The sequence below is a fragment of the Sciurus carolinensis genome, chromosome 7 (assembly GCF_902686445.1).
Source record: "Sciurus carolinensis chromosome 7, mSciCar1.2, whole genome shotgun sequence".
Classification (NCBI taxonomy): Eukaryota; Metazoa; Chordata; class Mammalia; order Rodentia; family Sciuridae; genus Sciurus; species Sciurus carolinensis.
In genome coordinates this window covers 120473492-120496893 of record NC_062219.1, presented here as the reverse complement: position 1 = coordinate 120496893, position 23402 = coordinate 120473492, and the positions used below count along the sequence as shown (strand labels likewise).

Genomic DNA, 23402 nt, shown 5'->3' with positions numbered 1-23402 from the left:
TCACATTGGTATATTTTAATAAAAAAATTAAAAATCAAAGAAAATGCCTGGCCAGGGCTAGGATGAGACGAACAGAACACTTCAGAACCCCAGGTGGAGAAAGCTGTTTGCCCCTCTTGAGAGGGTGCAGGGTGTGAAGGGAGGGACAGGTCATGCACAAAGGTACTTACAGTTACACACCCAGCTCCCACCCCTCAATGAAAACAGAAGAAAAAGCCCCATCACTGAACACCAAACAGCAACATCATCAGTACCCCTTTCTCTGCTGCCTATCATGCCTTATTTGAAAGAGGAGGCCTGTGAGGGAGGTGAGAAGAGCGGGGTGAGAGGGAGGGTCTGCACTTCAGTCTGGTTTCCACTTTCCTCTCTTACAGGAAGTCTTCAGTCATCTGATGCCTGACATCGAGCTCTGAGGAGAAACCGAGTAGGTGGTGGCCACGACCGGGGTGCCGTTGTTGGTGGAGTAGCCTTGCCTCAACGTCTCGAAGTATGATGCCTGCACAGGTTTGTGATACTGCAGCACTTTTATGGCATCTTCTATTTTAAACCATTCCCTCTTCCTTCCTGTGGAGGTGAAAGAAATGAGTACGAGCGGGAAGCAATAAGGGGGCTGTGAGCCTAGAACTTTTGAGAAAATATAGAAGAAAACACTGAAGCAACGCTTCTCAACACTTTTGAAATGTGTATTTTATAAAATTTCCCCTTTACTTTCTTTTCTTACAAAAGAAATGCAAGCACACTTTATATGCTCCAAGTGTTATATAAATGCTTACTGCAGAAACTGAGACTAAGAGTGACGGGGCCACACCGCCTTCCGGTGTGCTTCTCTTTACCCTGGGACTCCCCTGGCTTGTGAAAGGGGTCCAGAAGTATTTCCACCTTCTGAAAAAATTAACATGAGCATCAGCTGCCAGAATACTAGCATTGCTGGCTTGTAATCAGTTATTTAATCCAAGAGTTAAGTGATATATCTACCTAACAGAAAATATCAAAGAAGCCAGGCATGGTGAGCACACCTGTAAACCCAGCTGCTCAGGAAGCTGAGGCAAGAGAACCTCAGCTGAGACCAGTCTGAGCAATCTAGTGAGCTTCTCTTTCAAAGAGCGGGGTGCTGGGGATGTGGCTCAGTGGTAGAGCACTTGGCGGCAGAGTGTGGGGCTCTAGGTTCCATCCCCAGCACTGAAACAAAACAAACAAACAAAAGAACCAAACTCAACACAATTGCTATTATCTGACTGAGGCCGTTTATGGTTGAATCTTTTATCTCTAAAGGAAAGTATATTCTGGAGAAGTGTAATGTTAATTTCTGCTATAAATTGGCACATGGATAAAATTCACCTGCCCAAATCCTTCCCCCTATTGTTGATGTGCCTGTCTCGTGCCCTCACAGTTAATTTGGGTAGTATGTAGCCCTTCAGCTGTTAATGGTTTTGTATCTTATAATAATGCAATAAGCTCATGTAAATAGGTGCAGTGTGGGACTGTTGAAAACAGACGCCTTGACTCCAGTGCTGGGCCTGAAAAGGACACAGGAGTGAGCGAGCTGCGGCCCTACCCTGAGCACTCTGCCAGGCAGGAGTCACACGCCCATGACACTAATTTTTAAGGTGCTCTTGCTCTGTTAACGTCTAAGCTAGCCTTTTATTCCCATTTCTGAGAATTGATCCTAATGAACTAATCTAAAATATGAGAAGTAAGACTTCCTTTGGACAATCTTCCTCGTATTACTAGAGAAAAATTGTGCTTAAATGTACATCTGAAAGCATGACAAACGAAGCTACATTATCTGACGGACTGTCATGCAGGTGCTCAACACCACGGTTGTGAATCCCCACTACGCCATGGGAAGGCACTTATGAAATGGTGTTGGTGAAGAAAAGAGCAGAAGCACAGTAAAATAGGAGGCTGGAGTGAAAACTCAAATGAGGTGCTGAGCTTCCCCTCAGTAACCAACAGCGAGGGAGAAAGGCAGCAGTGCTGGCAGGGCGTGCTGAGACCCCACTGCGACAGGTGAGCGAGACTGCGGACTGGGCAGCCTTTCTGGAAAGCGTTTCAGTACACCTTGTGAGCCCTCAGGGAAAAAACAAGGCCGACGATCTTTTTCTGATCATCGCATTATTTATGATACCTGAATTACAGACTGTTGATGGTCAATGATAGGGAAATGGTTCAATGTGATGTCATGCAGCCCTCAAATGTCATATTTTTTTTAATGATATCTCAGTCTCCCAAGTAGTTGGGGTTTACAGGTACGCACCACCGTGCCCATCTCTTTTTTTCAAATCAATGCTTTAAAATCTTTTATTGCTTTTATCTTTTAAAAGTAATAAAATAGCTGGATGCAGATCAAAGAAAATGGCTCCTTAAAAGGAAGATGGGTAGCATGAATGAAGTTGGAAACTGTTCCCACTCCTCTCCGTCTATGGAATGACTCTGGGGAGGGTCTCACACTGCAAGTGTTCTCCAACATACAAACTTTTTTTTTTGGTGGTACTGGGGATTGAACCCAGGGCCTTGTGCTTGCAAGGCAAGCACTCTACCAACTGAACTATATCTCCAGCCCCAAACTGTTTTTTTTTTTTTTAAACACTGGGAATTAAACCAGCCTTGAACATGCTAGGCAATCACTACCACTGAACTACATCCTTAGCCTAACAGCATAAGTGCATGTCATGAGAAACAAGTAGGTCCTGCTCTCACCTCTAGTCCCCATGGCCAGCAGCAGGCCTGGCACGGTGAAACCTCTGGGTCAGTATCTGCTCAGGGGGTACAGATGCATAACCCTTTTGAGGAGGATACAATTTGATTTAAGAAACACCTCTAATATGGATGGGCCATGTTTCTACTTGTTGACCCTATACATGATTTAAGCCCATTTTAATTTTTTTTTTAAATTTTAAAATTCTTTTGTTGTTACTCTTTTCAGTTTGCTTTTAGATATTGCAAAATACTAACTTTCTCAAGCTCAAAATATATGTGCTTATTATATTAAACACACCCTTTTATGCAGGCATGGTGGCACACACCTGTAATCCCAGTAACTAGTGAGGCTTAGGAAGGAACATCTCAAGTTCAAGGTAAGCCTCAGCAATTTTGTGAGACTCTCAACAACTTAGTAAGATCCTGTCTCATAAACTTAAATTAAAAAAAAAAATAAATAAATAAATAAATAAAGGGAAAAGGTTGCAGATGTGACTTAATGGTGAAGATTCCCTGAGTTCAATCCCTAGTACTGAGTGAAAACACACACACACACATTTCTTTTCTTTAACAGGCTCTTCTTTTTGGTTCTGGGTAACAGCCTGTGTGGCAAGAGCCAGTTATGGGGAGCTCTTTCAAGGCTTCTGGTAACGAGAACTTACCAATGCTAACTGAGTCTTCCCAATCCTCCAGCACTTCTGTGACAACCAGCACATAGACGTACGTCCTGTGCTTCCTCTCCTGGTTCTGACAGACAAAAGAGAATGACAGAGGGAGAGTTCTTCTTGGCGAGCCAAGGTTACAGAAACACATTCTTATGCACATGCCCAGAGAATTTAGATATAAAATTCCTTTTACTTTTTACTGTCCTACACTCAATGGCCTATTTAAAACAGGTTACAACTGAATTTTGGGCTATGAAAGTTAAGACTTTACACTCATTTTTCCTTCTCCTTCCCTTAACTGCAAATTCAAAGGAATGTTGTGACCTCTCAAGAATAAGAACCATGAGCCAGGCCTGGTAGTACACGCCTGCAATTCCAGTTACTCAGGAGGATGAGGCAGGAGGACTGTAAGTTTGAGGTCTTCCTCAGTAATTTAGCAGAACCCTCTTGCTTAACCCTCAAAATAAATAATAAAGTGGGCTGGGGAATGTGGCTCAGTGGCAAAGTGCCCCTAGGTTCAATTTCCAGTACACCAAACCAAACCAAACAAAAAAACCCCATGTAAATGTAACTAGATACAACATCAGAGAAGAGACTACGATGGCAGAACGCCAGAGGTCTCATGCTTCGGTGGCCCCACCAGATAGGCTGAGTATCTATCACAAGCCTCCCTTTTCCTGTAACCCCTGCTCCTCTGTATTCCCCTGATTTCTCATTTCCTTCTACCATCTTCTACATCTACCACAGCTCATGTCCTTGTGCTTCTCTCCTGTGCTATGGACACTTCTCTTCTATTTTTCTCTTTTTCTCTACACTTACCTACCCTTCCTCCCACCTTAGGAGAACAGGAAGAAAGATAGGTAAGGAATAAATAATATCTAAAATTATTTTAGCTGTTTGGAGGAAGACATTAAAGAATTTAAAAAGAAAGAATGCTATTCTCTGCTATGCTTTGTTTTGATAATTCAGGGAAACACAGATCTTTCCGAGGACTATGTGGTTAGTAACATACCATTTGTACCAAAGATATCAAGAGACTTACCTCAAAAATTCCAACTAATCTTCCCAATGTCCCTTTTACTCCAGCCTGAAAAGGAAAAAAGAAAAATGAACACATCCACATTGTTATGCTGCTGGTCTCATTCTGAGTCTTGTTGAGCAGCCTAATAAAAACCAAGAGGACATGGCTGGGGCGTACTCCAGGGCTGGGGGCGGTTATACCAAGGTTTCCTGTGTGTTACACAGCAGGGCACATTCTGGAGATGGGGAGTTCCTCCCATCCCTCCTGGTCTCCCTTCCTACTGAAATGCTGGCCAAACAGAGTGAGATGATTAATCAAGGCCAAGGAAACTATATGAAAATATTTTGAGGTATTTATTACTTTACTTATTCATCCATGGAACATATATGCATTGAATGCCTGATCTAAGCCAGAGCAGTGTCGGTGCCAGAGGTGCAGCAACAAATAGGCCAGAGGGCGAGATCCATGAGAGCAAGGCCCTTGGCTGACTTGTTTGTGACTGTCTCTATACAATATGCCAGAAGATATTGCAGTACCTGCAGAACCTCAGCAAAGCTTAAGTCAACAAACACACAAACATGGAAATCCTACTGTGATAGGTACTGTGACAGAAATGTATGAGTAATGTGACAGACAAAGTGACACGAAGAGGCCCAACTTCAGAGGTTAGACCTTCTTAAAGTATATTTTATATCTTCCATCAGTCTTTTCAAATTTTAGATTTATGTTTTTCTTCTCTTTCTCCTCACTCATTCGCCCTCCCTCATCCCCATGCCTTTTTGTTTCACTTTGAGATAGGGTCTGGCCAAGTTGCCAAGGCTGGTCTTGAACTTGGGATCCTCCTGCTGAGTAGCACTAGGCTAGATTTGTGTCTTTCTGATATATTGCACATGAAAAAGAAATTTTTATTTATTTATTTTTTTTGGTACTGGCGACTGAACCCAGGGACAATTTACCACTGAATTAGAACCCCAGTCCTTTTTATTTTTGAAACAGGTCTTGCTAAGTTGCTGAGGCAGGCCTTTGAACTTGCAATCCTCCTGCCTCAGCCTCAGTGGGGATTACAGGCATGCACCACTGCACCTGGCTACAGGTGAATTTTGCATGAGTATTTTTAAGATAGATTAAAAAAAGATGTCCCAGAACAGGTGAATTCTTCAGTCTGTTTCAATTCACTACTTTTCTCTCTAAGTGTATTCTGGATGGTAGTTTTCATTTCTACCTGTTCTTTCCATACCTGCCTTTTCCCACCATGTATACTTTTGTTTCCGTGAAGTTCCCCCACATACACTTGAGGTGCTGGGAAATCGAACCTACAGCATGCTAAGCAAGTGTTTGTTCTTGAGTTTTTGCAGTAATGGGGACTGAGCCCAGGGGCTTTCTACCACTGCGCTACATCCACGGCACTTTTCATTTTATTATGAGACAAGGTGTCACTAAGTTGCTGAGGCTGGTCTTGAATTTATAATCCTCCTGCCTCGGGTTCCTGAGTCACTGGGATTGCAGGAGTGTGCCACTGTGCTGTACAAGTATTTATTCTTTTAAAACAAAAGTTATTCCTTCATTTACTCGTTGAATGTCTGGAACATAAATTTAAGTTCTTGGGCTGGGGCGGTGGCTCAGTGGTAGAGCACTTGCCTTGCATGTATGAGGCACTGGGTTCCGTCCTCAGCACCGCATAAAAATGAATAAATAAATTAAAGGTATTGTGTCCCTGTACAAATAAAAAAAATTTTTTTAAGAATTTATGTTCTTCACAGGCCATTCTACAAAATCCTGTCATCAATGATGATTCATGTATCAGCTGAGGCCACTTTTCCCACACTCCCCAGGGCAAGGTCGTGGCAGGCCATGTAGGTGATATGGGAGTACTGCAGGGGTCAGAAGGTGGCATGGCACTGCATCTGTGGCCTCTCTGCCTAGGCCCAGCTCTTTCTGAATGTCTAGCTCCCGGTGTCCCTTCAACCCCCATCCCATTTCTGGAGGGACACTGGATCCCCTCACTCCACCCAAGGCCACACAGGTTTGTCTTTTCTTGCTGTTCTGCAATTCTGCCGTTTGTGATCCATGCAAGTGTTCACCTTCCTTTTGGATCAGGCTATGTCTTTTGGGCAGTCGCTTTTATTTTTTATCCCTATTTTTTGGGAGCAGAAGGGGTGAGAGGTGAAGGGAAGAAGAACCTCTAGAAGCACCTGGCTAACTTGTTTTCTATTACTATTGCCATGATTTTTGTGTAATAAATTTAAAATGAGGACAAAAAGACATTCTTTTTCTTTTTCTGGAGTATAGGGGAGTGAACCTAGGGATGCTTAATCACCAAATTACAGCCCCAGCCTATTTTTTATTTTGAGAAAAGGTCTTGCTAAGTTGCTGAGGCTGGCCTCAAACTTAGATCTTCCTGATTCAGCCTCCTGGGCCTCTGTACCTGGTACAAAAATAGCTTCTAAACACAATACTCAGTACGTTTGTACAGAATGAATACAAAATTTTAAAGAAATATTCTAAAATTCTTAAGAAATATTTGATAACAAAAACAACAGAAACTGATTTAAAGACCTAAACTCCTGGATGACTTAGGTTTTGAAATTAATTGCTGCTAATTAATTTGTTCAGGAATTTTGTTCCTCTCTCTTGCCAACATGCCTGCTTTCTCCACTATTTTATATCTGTTCTTTATATCCATGCACCCCAGTGGGTTTTTGAACTACCTGAATAAAAACTCTACCTTTCTTTTACTTTAATTGCTTCTCTTACATTTTTCAGAAATAAATGCCTTCAAAGCCACTAAAACTAGCTTTACCTTGGAATTAGCCAGTGAAGCTACCAGAAAGAGGAGAAAGAGCTGGCAGGCTCCTGGACTAGAAAACCAGTTGCTCATCCCATGGATTCCGGCTGCCTATGCTACTGCTGGGGTCTGCAGTGCCTACGGGTGGGGAAGGTGAGGAAAGACGGGTATGTTTGCTATAGTAACTATTGCCCAACTAATTTGTTTTTTATAAAGAAATAAAAAATTTAGAAAAGGAAGCAACCTCCAAATTTTAAGGGCACAAATCAAGTTATTATTATGACAACTCAATATATTCAAAACTTTTAACAGTAATTTCTGCATTCAACACCAATGATTCACTGTGTCAGAAGCAGAAGAAATATAAAAGCACCTTTCAGAAGTACGACATAGATGTATTTTTGTAAAGTCTACTGTAAACCTAATAATGCTGCCATCTGTACACCACAATTTCAATGGCATTTGTGTTCACTTTGTCTTCAACTTGTAGAAACTAATAATAGACTTTTTGTAGGGTGGTGCTCTGATTTGAACCCAGGGCCTCACACATGCCAGGCAAGTGCTCTACGATAGGGCTACACCTCCAGCCCTCCTTATGACAGTTTTATTTGTCCTTAATCTTTATTTTAGACTTTTAGACTCATACTTAAGAGGATCTATTTGGCAGAAATCTATTTAAAGTGAACCTATCAATAAGTCTACAACAAAAGCAGAAAAATATTCCTACCTTTATCAGTTTTCATATTGGGATTTGGCACTTTCCTAAGAAGAGGTCCTCCTTAAGGAAGAAGATTTCAGGGTGAGGATGTGGCTCAGGGGTAGGGCACATGTCTAGCATGTCTGAGACTCTGGGTTCCATCCCCAGCATTGTGTGTGGGAGGTCAGTTTAGTTACAGTGCTAATAAAGAGCGAGTTTTCTTGTATGCAGGGTCCCCCCAAAGAGTGTTCACAAATTATCTTACTTTTTCACAATTCTGGACCCAACATTTATCTCCTGCTCTCTTGTTTCAAAAAGCTGCCACATGCAATCTGAGAGTGGGTTATTTTTATCTCCCACATGATTAGTGCATGCAGGTCAGGAGAGGTGTCAGGGTCACATCTGACAGATATCTGGCTCAGGCGTTTGGGGATCAGCTTTGATTTAGGGCATATTTAAGTTTGGTTCAGTTAGGATGCTGGTACAGACCTGCTTTTCTGAAATCATATGAAAGCAGTTATAGTTTCAATCTTTATGTTAAAACCCCCTAATCCAGAGGAGTCTTTATTTAAAAGCTAGTGGTAAAAACTCAAAATAACATAATATATTTGTCATCATTTGACCAAACAGAGGAAGTGCTTTCCTAAAGTTCAAAGTACAGAGTATGGGTTCTAGAATTTTAGATCTAGTTAACAAACGAAATCTCAGCAAGTGCCTTTTTGTTGTTGTTGTTGTTTGGGCTGTACTGGAGACTGAACCCAGGGGTGCTCTACTTTGAGCCACATTCTCAGCCCCTTTACTTTTTTTTTTAAATTTGAGACAGGGTCTCACTAATTTGCTAAGGGTAGCCTTGAATTTATAATCCTCCCACCTGTCCCCCGAGTCACCCGGATTACATGTGTGCCACACCTGTGTCTTTTTTCTTAAAAAAAAAAAAAAAAAAAAAAAAAAAAAAAAAAGTCCTACTTTTTCCCTTTGGGGTGTTTTATCATGGAATAAAATATTTATGTGGGAAGGGCTGGGCTGACTGGGGAGGCCTCAGTGACCCTCTTTCCTATGCATGTGCTCAGGCAGGGGCATGAAGGGAGTGGGCCTAAAATGCCCTACACAGAGAACTCTGGCTTTGTTGTTTAGTTTGGATGGCACAGGATGGATCCTCATTGTCTAAACCAGATTCTGCCCTTGAAGGTGGACATTGTGGTGACACAGATGTCGTCTCACCTGCAGCATCGCCCACCCCGGCTAGCTGGAGACTAGGACTCTGTGCAGGCCTGGCTCCAGCACACTTGGAGAAGGCATGCTGCAGCCAGGCCCTGGAATCTCACTCCCCCACAGACAGGTTCAGGGTGCTGCACTTGACCCAGTTCTGGTCAACGGCTCCTGGGACAATGTCTCCTGGGGACCTGTAGGGAAGATTTCCCACGTGATAAAGAGAATGCACAAAAAGAAACCCTAGACTTCCTTGCTTCTCAAGTGGGGACCTGAAACTCGGAGCTCCACAGTCATCCTGTGATGATAAGGGGAAAGCCAAAAGGCAGTGAGAAGCTGAGGAAGCTTGAGGCTGCTGCGCCGAGAAGCACCACCACTATGGCCGCCTCTGGACTTCTTATGTAGAAAAATAACCCATGTGCAGAAGCCACCTTGAGCCAGCAGAAAGGGAAAAGTTATTACTGTTGATTTAAAGGATAGCTCTCTGAGGAAAGTGAAGTATCCCAAAACAAAAATTCTGATCATTCAAGGGAGCCAAGGTACACAGCATCAAAGCTTCCTCTGTTAAAGCTGTAAGCCCGGTCCTACCAGAAGGCCAGGCAGCAACTCGAACGCAAGTGCCTCAGTGAGGAAACCCACAGACAACAGGTCTTCAGTGCACCTGTCTGGCAACTGACAGGCTTGGCGACTACTCAAGGCAAGATCAACTGAAGACAGATGAAGTAAGTGGGAAGCCAACAGAGGTTCATTATAATTAAATCATAGGGTTTTCTTTTTTTAAAAATGAAATATCTCAAACATCAAAAAAGTAAACAATACTCATATTGTCACTATGTCAAATAATAACACACCATTTTGCCTTTTTTTTTTTAATAAACTACTGGCACACATGGAACCCTTTGTGTACTCTCTATCTCCTGCAGGAGGCAACTAATCATTCCAGGGATTTGGGAGGCTAAGGCAGGAGGATGCAAGTTTGAGGCCAGCCTCAGCAACTCAGTGAGACCCTGTCTCAAAATAAAAAATAAAAAGGACTGGGGATGTGGCTCGGTGGTGGGTTCAATCCTCAGTACCAAAAAAAATTCTCCTGTGTGTTTTTATACTTTTACTACTTATGTTTATATCCACTATTAACACTATGGTATTTGATACATGTAGTTCTAGTTAATTCACTTTAACTGCTAAACAATTATCTATTTTATGAAATTATCATAAATTATTAACCAATTTTTAGTCCTTTAGTATGTTGTTAAATAAACCTCTCTTATAGATCTCCTTATCATGTGTGAGTTTCTGTGAAATACATTAAAATTCATATTTCTGAGTCACAGGAGTATTTCCAATTTTCTCAGATATCCTGAAGTTGCTCTTTGCAGTATATTAACTATAAAAATGGCCACCATTCTCCACCTCCCCAACATCTGTGTCCTTTGAAATGTGATTCTGCAGCTCTTCATATCAAGAGAGAGAATCTACTTACTCACCCTTGGATCTAGACTAACCCATGAACTTGCTTTGACCAACGGGATGAGAATGGTTTACCAGTTCCAAGCCTAGGCCTCGAGAGGCCTTGCACTTTCCACATTACCTGCGGGAACTCTGCCGCTGGCATGTGTATGAGCTCAAGCGAGCCTCTTAAAGCATGAAAGGCCACAGTTGTCTTAGCTGAGCAGCCTACAGTCAGCCAGCCTCTAAACTGAGAGTAGAGCCACAATCAGGAGAGTTGCTTACTTGACTGACCCAGAGCTGGCTGCAGACATCTGAATAGCCTAGTTGACACCAGAAGTTGATCCATGGGCTCATAAGAATTAGTAAATACTGAATTTTGAAATGTTTTGTTATGCAGCAAACTGAAACACTTGCCATAGTACACCAGCAGCCCATGAGCTGCCATCATTTTTTCTACCCCCTCTGGTACTGGGGACTGAACCCATGGGCACCCTATCTCTGAGCCACTTCCCACACAGTCCTTTTAATTTATTTTGAGAATAGGGGCCTTGCCAAGTTGTGAACTTGTGATCCTCCTGCCTCAGCCTCCCAAATACTGGGATTACAGGCACGTGCCACCATGCCTGGCTACTACATTGCTTTTTTTTTTTTGGGGGGTGCTGGGGATCGAACCCAGGGCCTTGTGCTTACAAGGCAATTCTACCGACTGAACTATCTCCCCAGTCCCTACACTGCTTTTTAATTGTAAGTGTGTACTTTTCCTACATTGAACAAACATTCAGAAGTTCCCTTTGGGGAATTTTATATTCATATCCTTTTCTTTTCCTGTCCTTTTTAAAAAAAGTCTTTCTGTACAGGAGATTGACCTTGGCCTGCAAGATGCTAGGCAAGTACTCTACCACTCAGCTACATACCAAACCCTGAAAGCTGGATATTTTGATCTTCAGAAGTAATCTGTATTGTCTTGATATATACTCTGTGGTAAATATTCTCTCTCAATCTGACACTGGCACTTTTCTTTGTCCTTTAAAAAAAAAATTGCAGTACTGGGGATTGATCCCAGGGGTACTTTACCAATGAAGTTATATCCCCAGCACTTTTTGTTATGATACAGGGTCTCACTAAATTGTCAAGGCTGGCCTTGAATTTGTAATCCTCACCCTCCCAAATTGGTGGGATTACAGGCCTGTGCCACCATGCATAGTTTAGCTTTGTTTTGATGTTCTTTATTGAACATATTTTATTAGACACACTTGATGTTACTTATCTTTTCCTTTTTGTGTTTAGGGTCATGTTTAAAAAAAATCCCTATTCTATGGTATAAAGTTAGTCTTCCAACTTTTTTGTAATACTTTTATATTATATACTATGACTCACTTATATTTATTCTCTAGTAGCTAAGGACCTAAAGATTTTAGAATAGAGCCATGTATATTATTCTGCTTTCCTAATCTAGTTGTTAATTCATGTACATTATTCATACACATTATTTTTAATTTTTTTTTTTTTTTTTTTTTTTTGGTGTTAGGGATTGAACCCAGGGGTACTTTACCTTTGAGCTACATCTTCAGTCTCTCCTCTTTTTTTAAATTTTTGAGACAGGGTCTTGCTAAGTTGCTGAGGTTGGTCTCAAACTTGTGATCCTCCTGTCTCAGCCTCCTGAGGTGCTGGGATTACAGGTGTGCGCCACTGTGCCTGGCCCCAGTTTTATTTTAATACCTGGGAAGGTAATCTCCTTTTTTTTGGTACTGGGGATTGAACCCAGAGGCACTTCACCACTGAGCCACGTCCCCAGCTCTTTTTAAAAAATTTTTTAAATTTAGAGACAGGGTCTCACTGAGTTGCCTAGGGCCTTGCCAAGTTGCTGAGGCTGGCCTGGAACTCATGATCCTCCTGCCTCAGTCTCCCAACCCATTGTAATTACAGGCATCTGGCACTGTGCCCAGCTTGTTTATTTTTTTAAATTAAGATTTCTAAGTTACATTTCTACATTTATTCTTCAATATACATTTCAAAAATCAGTTTTTCAGATCTCTTGAAAAATGTTGTGGATATGTTATTTTTGTTTTTGGCACTGGGGATTGAACCTGGGGTGCTTTACCACTGAGCTGTGTCCCCAGCCCTTTGTATTTTTTTATTTTGAGACAGCATCTCACTAAGTTGCTTAGGGTCTTTCTAAATTGCTGAGGTTGGTTTTGAACTGTGATCCTTCTACCTCAGTCTCCTGAGTTGCTGCAGTATGTTTTTTTTATTTTTTGGGTGCTGGGGATTGAACCCAGGGCCTTGTGCTTACAAGGCAAGCACTCTACCAACTGAGCTATCTCCCCAGCCCTAGTATGTTGATTTTTGTAAACATTTAGAATAATTCTGGAAAAATTCACATCTTTATAATATTCAAAGTGTTTTCATCTTTATAATATTCAGGTTTTCTTCAATTCCTTCAATGAAGTTTTATTATTATTATTTTTTGAATGCATGGTGCTAGGGTTTGAACCCACAGCCTCGTACATATGCTAGACAAGTGCTCTACACCCTTAGCCCACTTTCTTACTTTTTTGAGACAGTATCTTCCTAACCGCCCAGGTTGGCCTTGATCCCGGTATCTTCCTGCCATAGTCCTCTCAGGAGCTGGGAGTATGGGTGTGTAGCACACTCAGGGATGCTCTGGAATTTTTAGTACTTCATGACTTTACATAGGATTACTTTATATAGCCCTTCCTTTTGTGCTTGACAACCTGCCTATCCTTTGTTTGGTACAATAGCTCTCGAAGCACTTACTTGCTCAGTCTTGTATCTGGTGTCATTCAACCACTGTCTGCCCCCCCCCCCCCATTAGTTTCTTGTTTTCTTAAACCCAGGGGCACTTAACCATTGAGCCACACCCCCAACCCATTTTATTTTTTTGAGATAGGGTCTTGCTAAATTGCTGAGACTGGCCTTGAACTTGTGATAGTCCTGCTTCAGCCTCCAGAGCTGCTGGGATTATAAGCATGTGCCATTGCACCTGGGTTTTTTTGTATCAGTTTCTGAACAAGAGGGTTTAAAGTCTTTCATGTGCCTGTTGATTTGTCAACTTTCCCCCTAACTCTTTATGCAGATGCACACAAGTTCATGACTATTATTTTTTTGATAGATTTTCCTTTCATCACCATGAAATTTCCCTCTAATTTCTTCAAATGTTTTTGACTTAAATTCCATTTTGTCTGATAAAACAATTACTATCCAAGTTTTCTTTTGGTTATCATTTACCCAATACATCTTTTTCCATCTCTTCATTCTTAGTCATTTAGTACTGTGTTTGAAAACAACATAAACTTTTTAAGCTTTATTTTCTGTTTAATTCACGCCATGTCTGTTAATTAGTTAAGTGTAAACAACTTACATTCATTGTGATTTAATTTGGACACAGTTTTTTTTACTGATCCATGTGGAGTCTCTTCAGAATGAGATACAATCAGTCCTTAAATTTACTTCCGGTATAGCAAGCTTAGGCTAGACTACCTACATTTGTAAATTTGATGAATTAAGAGGAATCTGTTAAGTGGCACCTCAACCTGATTAAATTAGCCATATCTAAATCCAGTGGCTTCTAGAAGTTTAATAACTGTGGAATCTCCAGGGGCAAGGGCTGCATGTGGTATTTGCTGAAGCCACTGTGAACTGTATTAGAGTTAATGGAAAGTAGGCTGTGGATGTACTTCCTAATGACTAAAAATCCTTTCCTGGAATGTGGAGCTGGATGTGGAAAGCAAATACAACTGTTTTGGAAGACTCTTCTGGACTCAATTCATTTAGCAGAAGGCAATTGGCTCTTATCCCAGTAACTCAACCTCTAATCAGGGTTCCAACAAAAACTAGTTCAAATACAGTAGTATGTTCACTAACAGGACAGATTCTGACCTCTACACTTAGTCACTGAATTAACTACTCATCAATAGGTAGCATTCAATTATGTGTGATAACTTGCATAAAAATACATCATTTCCTTTTATTCAAGTTTTTTAAATGGTTGAAAGGTAATTTAGGGATAGTTATTTGCACTAGAAGTATGCTAACTGTAAGGTACCTGTAAATTAGGCTCTCTTAGTAAATTTAAGATATCAGTTATTTAACTAAAGAGTGATTCTTTTTTAAAAGCCACAAGTGTTCAAGATAAATCATAAAGAGAAATGACTGAATTTATAAAAACAAGGCCTATTTGCATTCAGGGCTTGGTGGGTTACATATTTATTGAAAGATACACCTGTTTAGTATCTTAGGTCACCACCTTAGAGAAACAAAAATACTTCAGAGTCAAAGACAAGAGGAGATGTAATTCTAAAGCTTTAAAAAATGTGGTGATAAACTGACCATGCATATTATCCCTTCTTCCCAGAACCTCACTAAAATGGAAGTAGAAGAATAAGAAAGAAAAAATTTTTATCATATTAAATGCTAAATTAAAACCACAAAAGGCCTGTAATTCCAGTTACTCAGGAGACCAAGGCAGGAGGACTGCAAACTTGGGGTCAGTCTGGGTAGCTGAATGAGACTGTATCAAATAAAAATAATGCCTGAGATATAGCTCCACAGAAGAGTGCTTGCCTAGACTGCAAGCGGCCCTGCATTTAAAACCCACTGTAATGCAACAAACAAACCAACACAAAAGGCAGAGAAAGACAAAATAAGGAACAAAGAACATGGATAGTGAATAGAAAACAGTATCAAACATGGTAGACATTAATCCAACTATATCAATAATCACCTTAAGCAACTATGGGTCAAATTCATCAATTAAAAGAATGTCAGTGGGGAGGCCAAGGCCCTAATAAGCAATTTAACCAGCCCCCCTGTCTCTAAATACAAATTAAAAAAAGGGCTGGGGATGTGGCTCAATGGTTGAGTGGGGCCCCTGGGTTCAATGAAGGGGGGGGATATGTCAGGGTGGATCAAAAACCAAGCCCCACCTATATTATTTATGAGAAACTCACTTTAAATATAAAAATACATATACATCAAAAGGAAAGGGACACAGAAATATATACCATGCTAATACTAGTCAAAAGAAAGCAAGAATACCTCTATTAATTTCCGATACAGGAAACTCCAGGGCAAGGAAAGTCATGAGGAATCAAGAGGGTCATCATATAACAAAAGGGTCTCCAAGAAGACCTAATAGTGCTTTATGTGCCCGCACCAAATGATAGAACAGTAAAACATACACAGCACGGTGGTGTGTACCTGTGTTCCTGGTAATCTGGGGACTAAATTCAATCAAACTAAAGAACAGAAAGCATACAATGTATGCTCTCAGATCACAACATAATTAAACCAAAAATCAGTAACAGAAAGATAGCTGGAAAATCCAAAAACATTAGGAAATTAAATAGCCTACTTTTAAATAACACACAGGCAAAGCAGAAATCTCAAGAAAAATTTTGAATCAAATGAAAATGAAAATACAATTTATCAAAAATATGAAAGAATCAGCAAAAGCAGTGCTTAGAGGGAAACTTTTAGCATTTAATATATATGTTAGGAAAGAAGAAAGATCTAAAACCAATAATCAAAGAGTGTGGTGGCACATGTCTGGAATTTCAGTTACTTTGGGGGCTGAGGAAGAATTGTGAGGGTTTATTTTTTGTCCTTTCTTTTTTGAAACTGGGGATCGAATCCAGGGCTTCACATAAGTAAGGTCACTTTATCAATGAGCTATAGTCCAGCCTGGAGGATTGCAAATTTCAGGCCAGCCTCAGCAACTTAGTGAGACCCTGTCTCAAAATTTAAAAGATCAAAATAAGAAGGGCAGGGGATACTGCTCAATGGCAAGTGCCACTGGGTTCAATCCCCAGTACCACACATCTAAAAACAAAAACAAAAATAAAAATATTCTACTTTAGGAAACTAGAAAAAGAAGAGCAAACTAAACCCAAAGTAAGTAGAAGCAAAATAATAAAAACTACAGTAGTAATCAATGAAATTGAAACAAAATATCAACTGAGAAAAAAACATAACCAAAAGTTGGTTCTCTAAAGAACAGATACAATTGACAGGTTGCTAGCCATGCTAATTAAGGAAAAAGACAGGAATTGCTGCTATCAGAAATAAAAGATGGGACACCACTACAGATCCCACGAACAGCAAATGGAAAACAAGAAATACTATGAACAAGTCTGTGCTCACAAATTTGAAAACCTAGATGAAATGACCAATTTCTTGAAAGACACAATTTGCCAAAATCTGAATAAGCCTGTGTATCTATTACAGAAATTGAATCTATAATTAATAATCTTTCAAAACAGAAAGCGCCAGATGGGTTCACTGGTAAATTCTACTGAACATTTACGGAAGAATTTACATCAATTCTCTACAATTTCCTCTAGAAGACAGAGGCTGAAGGAATATTCCCTAGCTCATTCAATGAGGCCAGCCTTACTCTAATACCAAAATGAGATAAAGACATCACAAGAAAACTAAAGACCAATATCATTTTGCAAATCAAATCCAACAGTGTATAAAGAGAATTACAGCTATGGCCAAGTGGGATTTAACCCAAGTACACAAGGCTGGTTCAACATTCAAAAGTGAAATAAAGTAAGCCATATCAACAGGCTAATGAAGAAAAATCACATCAATAGATGCGGAAAAAGCATCTGATAGCACCCGTTTATGATTAAAAACCCTCAGCAAACTAGAAGACCATCAACAAAACAAAACCAAAAAAACCCCCAAAACAAAAAACAAACCCTATGCTACTATCATCCTTAATGGAGAGAAACTAGGTTTCCCACCAGAACAGGGACAAGGCAACCGTGTCCTCTCTCACCACTCCTTTCCAAAGCTCACCACTGCTTTTCAATTTCATACTGGAAGTCTTAGGTAATGCAGTAGGATAGAAAAAGGACACAAAAGGTATACATATGGGAAAGGAAGAAACAAAACTGTCTTTGCTCATAGGTGACATGATTTTCTATTAAAAAAATTGGGTTGCAGGACACAAGATTAACAAAATATAAGTCAACTGCTTCCTATAGTCTAGAAATGAACAAATGGAACTTGAAATTAAAAGCAGTATCACTTATATTAGCACCCCAGAAGAAATAATTACATATAAATCTGACAAAACATGTACCAGATTTGTATAAGGAAAACATTGATGGAAGGTAGCAAAGATAAACTAAATAAATGGCATATTCCATGTGAATAGACAGGAAGACACATATCAGAAGATGTCAGTTCATTCCAACTTGATCTATAAATTCGATGCAATCCCAGCTGTATCCCACCAAGTTATTTTATGAATCTTGATAAACTGACTGTAAAGTTTATAGGGAGGTAAACACTCAATGTTTACCTCAATGAAGAAGCATAAAGTCAGAGACTGATATTACCTGACTTCAAGCCTTACTGTAAGCAAGACAGTGTGGTTTTGTTGAACAAGACAAGAAATAATGAAATAACAAAAAGCCCAGAAATAGACCCAAATAAATATATTCAACTGCACTTTGACAAAGGAGCAAGAGCAATATAAGGGACCAAAAAAGGTAGTCTTTTTGACAAATGAAGCTGAAACCACGGTTATACATGTTAAAACACACTCACACACACACACCTTAAAATCTTCAAAAAATTAAATGTGAAGCTATAAAACTCCAAGAAGGTAAGAAAACACAGGACAAAATCTAGGTGACCTTGGGTTTGGTGATGGTCTTTTAGATGTGACACCAAAGGTGTGATTTTTTTTTTTTTTTTTTTTTTTTTTTTTTTTTTTTTTTTTTTTTTTTTTGTGGTGCTGGGGATTGAACCCAGGGACTTGGGCATGTGAGGCAAACACTCTACCAACTGAGCTATCTCCCCAGCACCAAGGTGTGGTTTTTAAAAGAAAGAATTGAGGGCTGGGGATACAGCATAGCACAGCATAATGGTAGAGTGCTTGCTTAGCATCATGTACAAGGCCTAGGGTTCAATCCCTAGTATGGGAAAAAAAAAAAAAAAAAAAGGTAAGGAGAACATAATTAAAATAAAACATTTGGGACTAAGTTCTTTCTGCTTCCTAGATTTCATGAGGTGAGCTCTGCCATTCCTTCCACCATGATGTTCTCCCTCACCTCAGGCTCTGAGTGATGGAGTTGGCCGACCATGGACTGAGACCTCTGAAACCATTAACTGCACTGTGGTCAGAGAAAGACAGAAAATGTCATTGACTAGAGAAGGCTAGGAAAATAGGATGACTAAATGCAATGTGATACCCTGGATTCTGGAACAACAACATCAACAAAAACATTAGAGGAAAAATATGTGAAATCTGAATGAAGTTGTAATTCAGTTAATAGTCATATACCAACACAAAATTTCATAGTTTTAATATATGTACCATGGTCATACAAGATGTTAACATTAGGGAATTCTCTCTACTATCTCTGCAACTTTCCTATAAATCTAAAATTATTGAAAAATAAAAACTAAAAATTTTAAAGAAAAAAATGTTGTTCTGTGAAAGACACTGTCAAAAGAATGAAAAGACACAGATTAAGAGTAACTATTTGCAAAACAGTTATGTGATACAGAATTATTATCCAAAATATACAAAGAAGTCAGGCATGTTAACATAGCCTATAATCCCAGCAACTCAGGAGGTTGAGACAGGAAGATCCCAAGTTTGAGGACCGCTTCACCAGCTTTGCAAGACCTTGCCTCAAAATAATAAAATAAGGGCTGGGGCCATAGCGCAGTGGCAGAGTGCCTAGGATGTGCGAGGCACTGGTTTTGATTCTCAGCACCCCATAAAAATAAATAAAAATGAATAAAATAAAAATAAATAAAAAATAAAAAGGAAAGCCGGGCATGGTAACCCACAACTATAATCCTAGCAACTTTGGAGGCTGAGTCAGAAGAATCACAAGTTTGAAACCAGCCTAAACAACTCCGTGAGATCTTATCTCACATAAAATAAAAAGATCTGGAGATGTAGCTCAGTGGGAGAGTGCCCTTGGGCTCAATCCCCAGTACTGTGTTTGGGGGAATACACACACCCACACACACACACATCCCTCTTAAAACCCAATAGTAAGAAAACAATCTGATTAAAAAAGGTGGTACACACCTGTAATCCCAATGGCTTGGGAAGCAGAGGCAGGAGGATCGAAAGTTCAAAGCTAACCTCAGAAACTTAGTGAAGTCCTAAGCAACTCAGTAAGACTCTGTCCTTAAATAAAAAAAAAAAAAAAAAAAAAGCTGGGATGTGGCTCAGTGGTTAAGGGTCCTTGGGTTCAATCCCTGGTATCAACAAAACAAAACAAACAAACAAAAAACCCCAAAGCAAAACAAAACAGGCAAAATACCTAAACAGACACCTCACTAAAGAAGATATATAGATGGGAAATAAAAATAGGATGAAATGCTCCATGCTATTACACAAATGTAAATTAAAAAGAGATTTCACTACAAACCTATTAAAAGGGCCAAAATTCAGAATGCTGCTGGGGAAGATGCAGAGCAACAGGAACTCACATTCACTGCTGATGGGAATGCAAAATGTACAGCTACTCTGGAAGACAATTCCTTTCCTTTCCCTTCCTTCTTTCCTCCCCTTCACCCTGCCCCTTGAGACAGTCTCCAGATTGCCAAGGCTCATGATTCTCTTGCCTCCCGAGTAGCTGGGAATATGAGCATACACCAGTGCACCTGGCTCTAAATGAGTTTTTTTTTTCAAAAACTACAATCTAGCAATCATTCTTTGGTATTTACCCAAAGGGCCTGAAAACATGTCTATACAAAAACCTGCACACAGATGTTTATAGCACCTTTATTCATAATAACCAAAATTTGTAAGAACTAAGATGCCCTTTAATAGATAAATGAATTATGGTACAACCAGACAATGGAATATTATTCAGCACTCAAAGAAATGATCTATTAAGCCATGAAAAGACATGGAGGAGACTGAAATGCAAACTGCCAAGTGAAAGAAGTTGATCTGAAAAGGCTGCATACTGCATGATTCCAACTATGTGACATTCTGAAAAAGGAAAAACTATGGAGATAGCAAAAAGTTCAGTGGTTGCCAGAAGTTAGGTGGAGAGAGAGAGAGAGAGAGAGAGATGAACAGGCAGAGCACAGTGAAAATATTTCATGTGACAATGGTAGATACACATCATTATACACTTGTCCAAATTTATAGTATGTCCAAACCAAGAATGTCAGTTAAGGACTTTGGGTGACAATGTGTCAAAGTTGGTTCACTAATTGTAGCAAACATACCAGGGTGGTGTGTGGGCTGTTGATAATGGGGGAGGCTATGCATGCGTAGGCTTAGTGGGTGTATGAGAATTCTTTACATTTTCCACTTGGTTGTTCTGTACACTTAAAAATGCTTAAAAAAAATAAAGTTAAACAAAACAAAATGATTCTTAAAATAGAATGGTTAAACAATGGCATATTCATATGATGCCCTTCAAAATAATCACTTACTTATAAATGGAACTTTTTTTTCTTTTTGAGATGGTTATCATACCATGTTGCCCAGGTTGGCCAACTTCTGGTCTTAAGTGATCCTCCTGTCTCAGTCTCCTGAGAAGCTAGGACCATAGGCATGAACTACTTACTAGGCCTAGCAGGACCACTTCTTTTGGGTGCTGGGGATCGAACCCAGGGCCTTGTGCTTACAAGGCAAGCACTCTACCGACTGAGCTATCTCCCCAGCCCCAGGGACCAACTTTAAAAGGGAGTGCAGGGGAACAAACAAGGAAAGCTGGCTTATGAATCTTAGTGATCCTGGTGCTCTTTCCTGATAGACTCAGTTCAATTTTGTGGTTTTTTATTTTTATTTTTTGGTAGGAGGGACTGAACCCAAGGGTTCTTTATTACAGAGCTAAGTCCCCAGCACTTTTTTTGAGTCAGTCTCACTAAGTTGCTTAGGGCCTAAGTTGTTGAGGCTGGCTTCAAACTTGTGATCCTCCTGCCTCAGCCTCTGGAGTCACTGGGATTACAGGCATGCACCACCAACATGCCCAGCAATTTTGTAGCTTTTATTTTCTTCTTCTTCTTCTTTTTTTTTTTTTTTCCCAGTGCTAGGATTGAATCCAGGACTTCACATATGTTAGGCAAGTGCTCTACCACTGAGCCAGATTCCCCAGCCTGTGGCTTTTATTTGAAAAGCAGAAAAGCAGAATTGGCAATTTCAGTTTGGAAAAAAGAAAAAAACAAAACAAAACAAAAAACCCACTTTGCCAGACATTACCATAAGAGTGATCTTCCTCTTTCTGAAACATTTAATAACACATATATTCAATTTACTCAATAGAAAGTTTGAGAGTAGCAATGAACTGCAACTACCTTTCTTATTCTTTTTTTAAAAAATATTTTTAGTTGTAGATGAACATGATACCTTTGTTTATGTGGTGCTGGGGATGGAACCAAGTGCCTCACCTGTGCAAGCCACAACCCCAGCCCTACCTTACTCTTCTTCAGCACTATTCATTTTATCATGTTAAAAAATCCACCTATTAGAATAGCTGGATAGTAGCATCTCACTGTTGGATGAAATTTAAGGTAATTTTTTAATTAAAAATTACTCAGATACTATACAAGAGTATTTTTACAAATATATACTCAAAAGGAAAAAAAAATGGAGGCTTGAATGTTGTAAAGGTTTGCTTGACTAAAAGTAAGATTTAAATAGATGTTCTTTGTGATTCTATGACCTCATAAAAATAGATTCCACTAAACATCACAGTCCCTAAATAGGCAGGCATGGCCCCCTCAGGCTTCTCAAGTCTGAGGATCTTCTCAGTGGTGTCCTCATTCAGCTCTGCACCCAAAGCTTTGCTGGTCACACAGCCATAAATAGTTGATCGCCTATCTTTCAGTTCTCATAAATCTTAGGTAAAGCATGCCATCAAGGAGGTCTGGCTATCTTGGTTAAAAATGATACTGTTCCCTTCTTTAACTGCCTTCCTCTCCATTTAAAAAACCTACTTCAAAAGCTCAGCCCTTTAGAGAATGGGTTTTATGGCTTATTTTGAAATCAAAACCACATCTGTTCAAGGGCCTGATGTGGAAGCTCTAACAAGTTTCTCACCTGACAGAACTGGCAGTTCAGATGGCATCCCAGATTGCCCTATGGTCCCTCAACTACAAAATGTAGTAAAAGGAACAAAAGTGAAGCCAAATGTTAGTCCTGGTGGTGTACACCTGTAATCCCAGAAACTCAGAAGACTGAGGCAAGAGGATGGCAAGTTCAAGACCGGTTTGGGCAACTTAGGGAGACCCTGCTTCAAAATAAAAAATAAAAAGGCCTGGGTATGTAGCTCAGTGGTACAGAGTCCCTCGGTTTAATTCCCAGTACCACCAAAAAGGTGGGGGGTGGCGGGCCGGCAAAAAATAAAAGAAAGACTTCAGTGGTATTCAAGAAGATGCGTAGTAACTCCCACCTCAACTGAAGGACAGGGTTACACCACATGGAAGTACTGTGAATGAGCAACAATGGAGAGGGATGGACTTTGAATAAAGGTATTTCATTTGGCACAGATAAAATGCTTGGGCCTACTACTTGGAATGGGAGCAGTCCATCTGTTGTTGGAAACCTGATTTCCCATCCTCCACACCATAGCATTTCTTCACCTATAAAGGAACTAACTCTATAACCATTAGGAAAACCCAGTAGGATGGAGTCTCTCTCCTCCAGGCTAAAATCTAAGACAGTATTATCAGTTGTGATGATTTAGGCAAAGGAAATGGCAATCATAAAGGCCCTGAGTGGGGAAAGGCCTGGTGTTGGAGGAACAGCAAGGAGGTTAGAGGTCTGGCTGGAGCACAGTGAGAAAGACCGGAGTGGGAGGTGAGGAGGCAGAGCACTGGCCAGTCTAAGAGCTGAAGCTCACAAAGCCTTTGAATGCC

General features: G+C 40.1%; 1 protein-coding gene across 1 annotated transcript in view; it reads right to left on the bottom strand.

Moving 5' to 3' along the window:
* Nudt3 (nudix hydrolase 3) overlaps window positions 1-23402 on the bottom strand; it is a 99551-nt gene continuing 76149 nt past the window's right edge. The window contains exons 3-5 of the mRNA XM_047557832.1: window positions 4408-4452; window positions 3363-3447; window positions 1-564 (exon numbers count right to left, since the gene is read on the bottom strand). Of these exons, the coding sequence (XP_047413788.1) occupies window positions 386-564; window positions 3363-3447; window positions 4408-4452 (309 nt within the window). The 3' untranslated portion in view covers window positions 1-385. The remainder of the gene's footprint in view (window positions 565-3362; window positions 3448-4407; window positions 4453-23402) is intronic.